Genomic DNA, 12,302 nt, shown 5'->3' on the forward strand with positions numbered 1-12,302 from the left:
GTGCATGGGAAATGGTTCTTGGTGAGAAATAGGAATCTGTGAACATTTAAAAAGAAACCAGCTTTTGACATGAGCCCTAAAAACTCTCCTTGTTATTTATTTTGGCAAGTTGTTTTTCTATCATCTTGGAATTATTCCTTTGTCATGGTGTATCTTCCTGTCTGCCTTGTGAAGGAATCATGTTCTTAGTATAGAGGCTGTCCTTTATCATATTGATCCCCTGTGCAGATTGGCACTTCTCTGTTTGACGAAGAGGGAGCCAGGATCGTCAAAGACCTGATGTCCAAGGCTGAGAAGAATGGCGTGAAGATTACCTTGCCAGTTGACTTTGTCACCGCTGACAAGTTTGATGAGAATGCCAAGACTGGCCAAGCCACTGTGGCCTCTGGCATACCCGCTGGGTGGATGGTGAGTTACCTGGATTTTTGGGAGGTAGCATGAGTGAACAAAAATATATACATATATTTTTTGTATTTTTCTGAAGTGAGAAGCAGGGAGGCAGAGAGACACTCTCACATGTGCCCGACCTGGATCCGCCCGGCATGCCCACCAGGGGGTGATGCTCTGCCCATCTGGGGCGTTGCTCTGTTTCAACTGGAGCCATTCTAGTGCCTTAGGTGGAGGCCACGGAGCCATCCTCTGTGCCCAGGCCAACTTTGCTTCAATGGAGCCTTGGCTGCGGGAAGGGGAGAGAGAGAGAGGAAGGAGAGAGGAGAGAGGGAAGGGTGGAGAAGCAGATGGATGCTTCTCCTGTGTGCCCTGGCTGGGAATCAAACAAAAATATTTTGGCATCATTCATTCGACCAACTAGCAAGCATTTTAAAAGAATCTGTACAGGGGACCTGTCAGAGAGGGCTCCAGACATTGCAGTATGAGCCTCCTTGGAGAATCCATGGGGGAAAAGCAGTGGTTTCAGATTGCTGTTGTCTTCATAAGTAATGTGGGGACAAAATCATGTTTTGTTTCTTCATTAATTTATTTTTTATTAAGTATTTAACTATGCTGGGGTGGTGCTATGTATATTCTTGGTTTGGCGTTTGGGCTGTTCTGAAGTATGTTGCTACCTGGAAACCTGTATAAGAAATCGTCTATGAAAACATAAAAATAGTAAAAGTATACTGATTACAAGCAGGGAAAAATGTATGTATATATCCAAGACTGAACACTGATTTAGTTGATTGCACTGTTCTCAGTTTTAGTAGCTGTATAAAACTGTATCATGTTGACACACTAGTTTGCTTCATAATTTTCTTCTGTTAGGCGTGTAGGTTTTATTTAGTTCAGTGTTTCATAAAGTGGTCCCAAGAACAACAGCATCAGCATCATTTTGGAATTTGTTTAAAAAAAAAATGCAAGTTCACCTGACCAGGTGATGGCACAGTAGATAGAGCGTCAGACTGGGATGCAGAGAACCCAGGTTAGAGGCCCTGAGGTCGCCTGCTTGAGCCCAAGTTCACTGGCTTGAGCAAGGGGTCACTGGCTCTGCTGTAGCCCCCCCAGTCAAGGCATGTCTGAGGAAGCAATCAACGAACAATTAAGATGCTGCAGCAGATAATTGATGCTTCTCATCTCTCTGCCTTCCAGTCTGTTTGTCTCTGTCTGTCTGTCTCTCTGTCTCTGTCACACACACACACAAAATGAAAGTTCCTGGGGCCTCCCCCAGACCTGCTGAGTTTGAAGGCCAGCCGGAGCCCGGTAGTTGTGCTCAGACAGCCGTCCTGGAGATGGTGACGCATGCCAGAGGTTGAGAAACACTGTTTCTTGGTCTCGGTCCTGTTGACATCTCAGGTAGTTTTTGTTGTGGAGGGCTGTTGGTGAATTGTAGGATGTTTAAGGCATCTTTGGCCACTAGGTCCAGTAGCAGCACCTTCCCCTGCCCCGGTTGTGACAGCCAGAAATGTCTCTGACATTGCCGCCTGTCCCCTGGGAAGGGGCTGACCTGACCCTGGTTGGAAACACCAATCTAGTTCTTTACATTAATACCCAATAACAACGGTGTGGCCGAGAATGTTTTTATCAAATAACTTTTTGAGGTTTCCCTCTCCACTTGATCTTCCATAAAGAGCATGAACAGTGTTATAATTTTTTTTTTTCATTTTTCTGAAGCTGGAAACAGGGAGAGACAGTCAGACAGACTCCCGCATGCACCCGACCGGGATCCACCCGGCACGCCCACCAGGGGCGATGCTCTGCCCACCAGGGGGCGTCGCTCTGCCCATCCTGGGCGTCGCCATGTTGCGACCAGAGCCACTCTAGCGCCTGAGGCAGAGGCCACAGAGCCATCCCCAGCGCCCGGGCCATCTTTGCTCCAATGGAGCCTTGGCTGCGGGAGGGGAAGAGAGAGACAGAGAGGAAAGCGCGGCGGAGGGGTGGAGAAGCAAATGGGCGCTTCTCCTGTGTGCCCTGGCCGGGAATCGAACCCGGGTCCTCCGCACGCTAGGCCGACGCTCTACCACTGAGCCAACCGGCCAGGGCAACAGTGTTATAATTTTAAAAGACTGGAGGGTATCTTGGTTCTGGAAGAAACTCCGGTGTCCAGCCGTGAGCTCTGGTCTTGGTGGAGGTGGTCTTCGCTGCTGTCAGTGGCTTCTCTCGGTAGCTCATTCTCTCTGTTTACTCCGTAGGGCTTGGACTGTGGTCCTGAGAGCAGCAAGAAGTACGCCGAGGCAGTGGCCAGGGCCAAGCAGATTGTGTGGAATGGGCCTGTGGGTGTGTTTGAGTGGGAAGCTTTTGCCCGAGGGACCAAGGCCCTCATGGATGACGTAGTGAAAGCTACTTCCAGGGGCTGCATCACCATCATAGGTAAGGGGGCCTGGACGAAGTCAATAGCCTTGTGAACTGACAGAATTCTGATCAGAGGAAAGCAGAAGGGAAGTGGGTAAGTTTTCCTATGTTTCTTGGCACTGGGTGAGTCCAGAGAGCAAAACAGGTCTGGAATTCCTGGAGGAGCCTCTTAGGAAGATGGCGTTGGGAGTTCTTCAGCTTCTGTTTGGGCTTGAGAGGACACTGCCCTGACATTTTGGTGACAGTCTTTTCTTTTTCCTCCTTTCTCATTTCTACTTGGCTTTCATTCACCAGGTGGTGGAGACACTGCCACTTGCTGCGCCAAGTGGAACACGGAGGATAAAGTCAGCCATGTGAGCACCGGGGGCGGCGCCAGCTTAGAGCTCCTGGAAGGTGAGGTTCTCTCCTTTTTTTTGGCTTTTTCAGGGAAAGGTCGGGGGTTATGCAGAGCGAGATAAGTAGGACCGAGTGGAGACAGCAATTGTTGTCATGAGCAGTCATGTTTAGCTGGGTGGTACAAATGGAGCAATGTCGGACAAAACTCCTGGCATTCATTTGAGGTGGGAAGGAGCTGGTAGGAAGACTTCTTCTCTAAGATGTTATGCCCTGGTAGACCTGGGACCTGAAATGTAGAAGATACCCAACTCCTGGGCGTACATGCCACAGAATAGCTGACATTATTGGGACGATAGAAAGCGACAGACCTGGCTTAGTGGACACTGTAGTAATGCTGTCTCTGTGTGTGCTCTCTCAAAAACAGGTAAAGTCCTTCCTGGGGTGGATGCGCTCAGCAATGTTTAGTGCTTTCCCTGCCTTTCGGTTCCAGCGCACATCCCCTAAGCCAACCTAGTGCTTTCCACATCTCTACTTGGGATTAGCTAAAATCGTCCTCCTGTGTCAGGATTTAGCTAGTGGCCAAGAGATGCAGCCCAGGAACACATAAACTGTTCCTCTCAGCCCATCTGTACCTGCACCCTGGACTTGCCTACGTTTATCAGCATCCCTTTTGAATTTCTTAGTGACTAAACCATTGTGCATTCTAGCGTGCATATATTTATATTTTGCCTGTTAAAAGAAAGTAAGCTGTTAGCTACTCTTCCTAAAGTCACTTATTCTGATTAGCTTTGTCATTGTTTCGTTACCAAGCATGAAAACAAGATGAAATTCCAATTGTTGGGAAGGAGGGAGACCAAGCTGGTGATCTATCAAATAAATAATAAAAGTATTCATTGAAACTGGGATTTTTTTTCTTGTCATACTTTGTTAGTTAAGGCGAGAACAGACTCTTCAAATGATTACATCATCTACATTTCAGCCCTGGCCGGGTTTCGGTGAATATAGTGTTGACCCGGTGCACCGGAGGTCATAGGTTTGACCCCTAGTCAGGGCACGTTTGAGAAGCAATTAATGAGTATACAATTAAATGGAACAGTGAGTGAAAACAATGAATTGATGCTTCTCTCTCTCCCCCCCCTTCCTTCTGCTCTCTCTCTCAAACCAATGGAAGAATTTTTAAAAAAAATTATCTGTATTTCTGAATGGCAGAAATGGGTCAGCAGTGTTGGGAGGTAGGGGGGATAAGATAAATGTCTACACTTTTATTGAGGTCCTACTTTATGGCAGATATTGTGTTAGATACTTTAAATTTTATTTTTATCTGTTACACATGAACATAATTTAAAAAGTCAAGGCTTAAGACACAAAAAAAAATAGGCCTCATCTCATTCCTTCCACTTATGATTTCTACTCCCCAGAGGTGACCACTTAGAATTCTCAGCCTTTTTTTTTTTTTTAAGTGAGAGGAGGGGAGATAGGAGACAGATTCATTCCCACATGCACCCCGACCGGGATCCACGCAGCAACCCCATCTGGGGCTGCTGTTCACACTGAGCTATTTTTAGTGTTTGAGGCAGAGGCTCCACAGGAACCATCCTCAGTGCCCAGGGTCAATGCGCTTGAACCAATCAAGCCATGGCTGCGGGAGAGGAGAGAGAGAAGGGGGAGGAGAGGAGAAGCAGATGGTAGCTTCTCCTGTATGCCCTGATCAGGAATTGAACCCAGGATGTCTATATGTTGCATTGACACTCTACCACTGAGCTAACTGGCCAGGGCCAACTCTTAGCTTTTTTGTGATATTTCCCTCCATGTTTGTAAGTAACATGCTTATGCTTTTAACTTCTCGACTTTTAAAAAATATGTTATCTGTTAATTTCATACATAGGATGAATTAGCTCTCTTATAACTTCTGTTCCATAATACTTCCTAGTCTTCATTCTCCTAACATAGTTTTGTCATGATTCTAGATTAGATTACATTGTGATTATAAATACTTTTCACATCTGAGCTATGTCATATGATTATAGTTACGTATGTACTTTTTAAAAATTAAATTTATTGGGGTAACATTGGTTTATAAGATCATTAGGTTTCAAGTATATATTTCTCTGGTACACGATCTATATATTATATTGTGTGCCCAGCATGCAAAGTCAGATCCTTCTCCCGCATCATATATTTGGCCTTCTTTACCTGACCCCCACCCCCTCCCTCTGGTAACCACTATACTGTTGTCTGTGTTTATGAGTTTCAGTAGTTGTTTTTTTAAGATTTTATTTATTGATTTTAGAGAGAGGAGAGACTGAGGAAGGCGGTGGAGTAGGAGCAGGTATGTGCCTTGACCAAGCGAGCCCAGGGTTTTGAACTAGTCAGTGTTCCAGGTTGACGCTTTATCCGCTGTGCCACCACAGGCCAGGCTATGAGTTTCAGTTTTATATCCCACTTTTGAATAAAATCATATAGTTCTTAGCTTTTTTTGACTGACCCATTTTGCTTAGCATAATAGTGTCAAAGTCCATCTGTGTTGTTGTAAATGGCAATATGTCCTCTTTTCTTATGGCTGAGTAGTATTCCATTGTATATATGTACCAAATCTTCATTCAGTCTTCTGTCAAAGGACATTTCCATGTCTTGGCCACCATGAATAATGCTGCGATAAACATGAGGGTGCATATCTTGGCAAATTTTTCTTTTCGGGTAGACACAAAGTACAAGGGTTGCTGTATCATACAGTATTCTTAATTTGAGGAACTGTCATAAGTTCTGTAGTGCGTGTGTCCGTTTATGTTCCCACCAGCAGTGAATGAGGGTTCTTTTTTCTCCACAGCCTCTCCAACTTGCTATTACCTGTCTTGTTGATAATAGCTAATTTTAACAGGTATGAGGTTGTATCTCATTGTGGTTCAGATTTGTATTTCCCTAATAGCTAGTCAAGTTGAGCATCTTTTCATTTATCTGTTGGCCATTTGTATGTCTTCTTGGGAGAGGTGTTTGTTGAGGTCCTCTGCCCCCCACCCCTTATTTTTTTTTAGTGAGAAAGAGATAGTAAGGGAGAGAAATGAGAAATATCAACTCATTGTGGCATTTTAGTTGTTCATTGATTGTTTTTCATATGTGCCTTGATTAGGGGGCCTCTAGCCGAGCCAGTGACACCTTGCTCAAGGCAGTGACTTTGGGCTTCTAGCCAGCGACCTTTAGGCTCAAGTCAGTGACCATGGGGTCATGTCTATGATCCCACACTGAAGCTGGTGAGCCCACGCTCAAGCCAGATGAGCCTGTCCTCAAGATGGCGACCTTGGGGTTTTGGACCAAGTACCTCAGCATCCCAGGCTGACACTGTCCACTCTGCCATCACTGATTAGGCCCTCTGCCAAATTATTATTATTATTATTTTTTAGTGAGAGGGACAGACATGCAGGAAGGGAGATGAGAAGCATCAATTCTTCGTTGTCATGCCTTAGTAGTTCATCTATTGCTTTCTCATATGTCTTGACTGTGGGGCTACAGCAGAGCCAGTGACCCCTTATCATGCCAGTGACTGAGAGGTCATGTCTAGGATCCTGTTCTCAAGCTGGTGAATCTGCTCAAGCCGGATGAACCTGTGCTCAAGCTGGCAACTTCGGGGTTTCGAACCTGGGTCCTCTGCATCCCAGTCTGATGCTCTATCTACTGCGCCACTGCCTGGTCAGGCTGCCCATTTTAATTGGAGTGTTTGTTTGGTGTTGAGTTGTATGAGGTTTTGTATGTGTGTGTGTGTATGTGTGTGTGTGTGTGTGAGACAGAGAAGGACAGACAGGAAGGGAGACAGATGAGAAGCATCAATTCTTTCTTGTGGCACCTTAGTTGTTCATTGATTGCTCTCTCATATGTGCCTTGATGGGGGCGCTACAGCAGACTGAGTGACCCCTTGCTCAAGCTGGCGACCTTGGGTTTCGAACTTGGATCCTCTACATCCCAATCCGACACTATCCACTGCGTCACTGCTTGGTTGGTGACAGTTTTAATTTAATGTGCCTTGGAGAAGGCCTTTGTGGATTGAGGTAATTAGGTGTTCTATTTGCTTCTTGGATTTGAGGATCTAGCTCTTTCTATAGGCTTGGGAAGTTCTTATCAGTTATTTGTTTGAATAGGCTGTTCTCTTCCTCCCTTCTTCTTCTTCTGGTTTGCCTATTATTCTTATATTGTTTTTCTGATCAAGTCAGATAGTTTATTTCATAGAGTTCTTTCACTTTCTTCTATGCTCAAGTCTCTTTTACCCTCTGCATCATTTCATCTGGTCTGCTCTGTTCCCTATGCTTGCAAGTTCATTCTTGACCTCTTTTATTGAGGGTTTTTGTTTTTTTAAAGCAAGAGGGACAGACTGGAAGGGAGAGAGATGAGAAGCTTCAACTTACAGTTGTTCATTGATTGTTTTTCCCATTTGTGCCTTGACCAGGGGGCTCCAGTTGAGCCAGTAACCCCTTGCTCAAGGCAGCGACCATGGGGTCGTGTCTATGATCCCACACTCAAGCTGGTGAGCCTGCGCTCAAGCCAGATGAGTCTGTGTGACCTCAGGGTTTCAAACCTTGGTCCTCCACATCCCACGCCATCACTCTATCCATTGCGCCACTGCTTGGTCAGGCTTTTATTGAGTTATCTCCAGAATTTTTGTTTGGTTCTTTTACGTTTTTATCTCTGGCAAAGTACTAGTTTTGTTTGTTGATTTGCCTTCTGAGGTCATTAAATTGTATTTTCTCATTTTTTTCAGAACTGCAATCTTGAGTTCTGTCATTTATATCCCATATGTTCATGTCTTTCAGTTTGTTTCTTGGGGGGTTTTAATGTTTCCTGAGCTGCCTTGTTGTCTTTGTTACTCATGGTATCTGGCGGACTCCTTCTGGGTAGGCATCTGTTTATGAGTGGCACCTCTCTAGCAGATTAATATGAAGATGTCTGTAATATTTTCTAGTAGGTGGTGCTTCATCCCGTGTTTTAGCTGTCTTGCACTTGTCTGGCTTTCCCATACTCTGGGGTCATGTTCCCTGGTGAGATAATGCCCTTGCTCAGATCTGGTTCCCCGGTCTCAGGGGTCCAAGTGCAGAGGGGAAGGCTGTGGACAATGGGCTCCAGATCCATGAAATCGCAGTGCCGTCCTTCATAGCTAGATGCTGCGGTTGGTGTAGCCACAAAGCATGGGGGGGGGACGGGGACCTGGCAGCCTTCTGTGTTGTTTTGCCCTCCCAGTAATCATGACCTTGGACCTCCATGGCGTACCCGACTCCTGACCCCAGTCCAGCCACAGAGTGTACCCTTGGCTTGGGTAAAACAGTGGTTCTGTAGTATCAGTTCTTGGGGTTTCAGATCATGTGCTCTGCAGTCTGACCGCAGGGGTGAAGGGAGGTGAGCTCTGGAGTTATGAGGTAGCCAGGCTCTGTGGCTTTGTTTCTGTCTGCAACACCACTGCCCAACGGGGCTGCATCTCTGTGCCTTCGTCCAAGTCTTGGGGCTCCGCTGCAGCTCGTATTCCCCACTCTGCAGGAATGCTTGCTGAGTATCTCTGCTATTCCTGGCTGAATGGAAAGTCACCCACAACAGGATTGCTTCCCTCTCTGGGCTGATCCCCACTGTCAGTTCCTGGCTAGAGGGGTGCACTCATGGCTCTTCCTAGCTTTGCTCCCTTCTCGAATCCATGGGTCACGCCCACTTGGTCACCTGTAGATGTTTCAGTGCACAGATCTCTCAGGCGTGTTTGTGTGTGGAGCAGGGAATCCTTTGTTGAGTTATAGCTGTTCAATTTGGTGAAACTTCAAGGGGAGAGACCAAAGGGATCTCTCATGTTTACCAGACCTTTTTATGGTTCTTGATAGTTTTAAAGTTGTTTTATTTTTCTCTGTACCTATCACTGATTCATTCCTAATATATTAAAACACATGGAAGAGTCTGTTCGCTTTTCTTAGGGAGGGCCCCACAGGAGTTCTCTGGGCTCCCATTGCAGTTTGCCCTGGCTGCCCTGTAGGTCACAACCCCGGGGGTTCCTTCCAACTGCATTGGACCTCCCATTTCCCGGACCCTTTTCCCCCTTACTCCTAGGTTTACTCTCTCTAGGAAACAAGTCTCCAACTAGCTTCCTGAGATGGAGTGCCTGGGAGGCAAAAATTTCCAGGCCTTACATGTCTGAAAATTTGTCTTCAACCCTTATACTTGTTTGTCTGTAGAATTTTAGCTTATATATCAATTTCTCAGATTGAAGGCTTATTTCATTGGCATTGCTGAAAATCTAATGACATTCTGCACTTGATTTTTTAATTAATTATTTTTTTTTACAGAGATAGAGAGAGCGATAGATAGGGACAGACAGGAACAGAGAAAGATGAGAAGCATCAATCATCAGTTTTTTGTTGCGACATCTTAGTTCATTGATTGCTTTCTCATATGTGCCTTGACCGCGGGCCTTCAGCAGACCGAGTAACCCCTTGCTCGAGCCAGTGACCTTGGATCCAAGCTGGTGAGCTTTGCTCAAACCAGATAAGCCTGTGCTCAAGCTGGCGACCTCAGGGTCTCGAACCTGGGTCCTTTCGCATCACAGTCCGATGCTCTATCCACTGCGCCACTGCCTGGTCAGGCTCTGCACTTGATTTTATCCAAAAAGGCCAAGAAGTGATTCTAATGATTCTTTTATTGTCTTTCTAATTTTTCCTTCCTTTCCCTTTCCTGGCTCTGGGTTGAGCAGAGGTAAAGAGGCAATTTCAAAAGCCCTTGTTTAACCAGAATTTTTCTGCTGGGCATTTACATACTAAATATGTATTCCATTTTTATGGATAAAGAAATATTTGAACTCTTGTACACGATCACAGAGCTAGTAAGTAACAGCAAGGGAGTGAGGTCCTGGATTGGCAGACTCCACAGGCTGGTGTTCTTCACTGTGCCTCTCTGAAATGATGCTTTTAGACTATGACTTGTTTAGTTCTGCAGAAAACCACAAAAGAAAATTTTGGTGGCTGCTTTAAACAAAAAATTTTAGGGCTCAAATATTTTCTTAAAAATGCATTTGGTGGGTGATGGATACGCAACATAATCAAATGTCAAAATAACCTGGAGATGTTTTCTCTAACATATGTACCCTGATTTATCAATGTCACCCCATTAAAATTAATAATAATAAATGCATTTGGCCTGACCAGGTGGTAGCGCAGTGGATAGAGCATCGGACTGGGACATGGAAGACCCAGGTTCAAAACCCCGAGGTTTGCAGGCTTGAGCAAGGGGTCAGTCACTCTGCTCTGCTGTTAGCCCCCCAGTCAAGGCACATATGAGAAAGTAATCAATGAACAACTAAGATGCTGCAACAAAGAATTGATGCTTCTCATCTCTCTCCCTTCCTGTCTGTTCCTATCTGTCCCTCTTTGTCACAAAATAATGCCTTTTTACTTGAATTAGTACTGTCCCTACAGCTGTAGTTAATTTTAAAATGCACCATGTTCTGTGTACCTCCAATGTACACTGGACCCTGGTCTGAGCAGAAATTCTAGTCAGTTTTCTTTTCATAGATGAGACCCAGCAATACTCCCTGTGGATCCAGAAAATTCATGTCACCACTGGGCCAGAAGTTTAGCATACTGATTTTTCTCCCCTTCTGATTACCTTTCCCCTAATATTTTATTATTTCAAATGTAGAGTAATTGAAAAAATTATAAACACTGTAAACCTAGCACTTAGACTCTACAACTGCCCATTCACCCATCTATCGATCCGATTGTATCTTGTAAGGACTTTCTACTAGACTCTGCTTCCAGGGTTTCCCCCCATTTATAATGTTGGGTTATTAATTAATCTAGAGAATGCATGGGGAGATGCAAATAGTCAAATATTTGAGTCCCTGCTTTATGCTTAGGACATAATGGAGAGAATATAAGATAGCATTTTTGCCCTAAAGTGATATAAACCTACTGAGGACAATTTGAGCATATAATGGTAGTGTAAGGCTCTGTTTCCTGATTTAATATGGAATTATGAATTACTAATAAAACATGGGAAATGTTTAGGTTTAAGTGTAGCAAATTCACTTTTAATCCCTAGACAATACATGCATGCCTGTATATAGAAGAAGTTATAATCTTCATGTCATAAACTAATTGAATCTCTTCTTTGGCTCAGTGTTTTCTGCTTCTCTTTTTTCATGTCCAAACATTCCCGGTAGCACTGATCAAAACCTCAAAAAGAGGTACAGATTGAGAAGACTCCTTCCTACCTCAGAGCCCCTAGCCTCCTTAGAAACCACCACTCTTAAGACCTGTTCCCTTCAATCTGGAGCTACTTAATGCATATAAAAAGCATACCCGTGTGTATGTACATATAGATATGTTAAAATATATATAGTGGCATATTCTACACATGACTTTGTACCTGCTGTTCTGATTAGTGTTTTCTTCCTTACCTCCTGAGTCCTTCCCTGCACACTGGATGCCTTAGACTGCAGTGTGCATTATAGCTTCAGTTCCCCCACTGACTGGCTGTATTCCTGTATTCAAACTGAGATCAGACATCTGTCTCATAAAAGAATTTGAGACAGCAATGTCCTCACCCCAATTATCATCAGTACATCTTTTTAAAAATGCCACCTATAAGCTGGAGTACCGGAGGAAGGAGGGAGGGGAAGGGAGGGGGCGGAAAGAAGGGAGAGGAACGGAGAGGGAGGGAGATCTGCAAGGTAGGGCCGTATTCATGGGAAAGAGCAAACCGCCTCGCTGGCTGACCTAGTAAGTGAATGAACACTCAATTACATGTGCAAATTTCCACCAAAGACAGAGCATGTTAGTATTTTAACAGATTTAAACCTATATTCTTTCCTTTTTATTTTGCTTCATTATGAGTCATGCTGATGCTAAATAAAAGCCAGCCATTCCCTGATTTATAATTAATTTATCCATTAACCCTTTGAGTAGTGAGTTTTTTTTAAAAAAATGAAATTAGTTCCAGTTCCAGTTTTATTCACTTAAAGTCATGTTTGTTTGATAACCAATTAATGGAAACGAAGAACATACATTTGATTGTTTTTAATGTTGCCTTACATGTTTTTTGTTTTTTTTAAAGAGATCATTTTTATTTTTTTAAGACTTTATTCATTTTAGAGAGGGGGGTGAGAGAGAGAAAGAGAAGGGGGAGGAGCAGGAAGCATCAACTCCCATACGTGCCTTGACTGGGCA

General features: G+C 44.4%; 1 protein-coding gene across 1 annotated transcript in view; it reads left to right on the plus strand.

Moving 5' to 3' along the window:
- PGK1 (phosphoglycerate kinase 1) overlaps positions 1–4,025 on the plus strand; it is a 42,519-nt gene extending 38,494 nt beyond the window's left edge. The window contains exons 8-11 of the mRNA XM_066357704.1: positions 229–408; positions 2,625–2,802; positions 3,079–3,177; positions 3,545–4,025. Coding sequence (XP_066213801.1) covers positions 229–408; positions 2,625–2,802; positions 3,079–3,177; positions 3,545–3,585 — 498 coding nt within the window. The 3' untranslated portion in view covers positions 3,586–4,025. The remainder of the gene's footprint in view (positions 1–228; positions 409–2,624; positions 2,803–3,078; positions 3,178–3,544) is intronic.
- Positions 4,026–12,302: the final 8,277 nt, after the last annotated feature.

The sequence above is a fragment of the Saccopteryx leptura genome, chromosome X (assembly GCF_036850995.1).
Source record: "Saccopteryx leptura isolate mSacLep1 chromosome X, mSacLep1_pri_phased_curated, whole genome shotgun sequence".
In the NCBI taxonomy this organism is placed as follows: domain Eukaryota; kingdom Metazoa; phylum Chordata; class Mammalia; order Chiroptera; family Emballonuridae; genus Saccopteryx; species Saccopteryx leptura.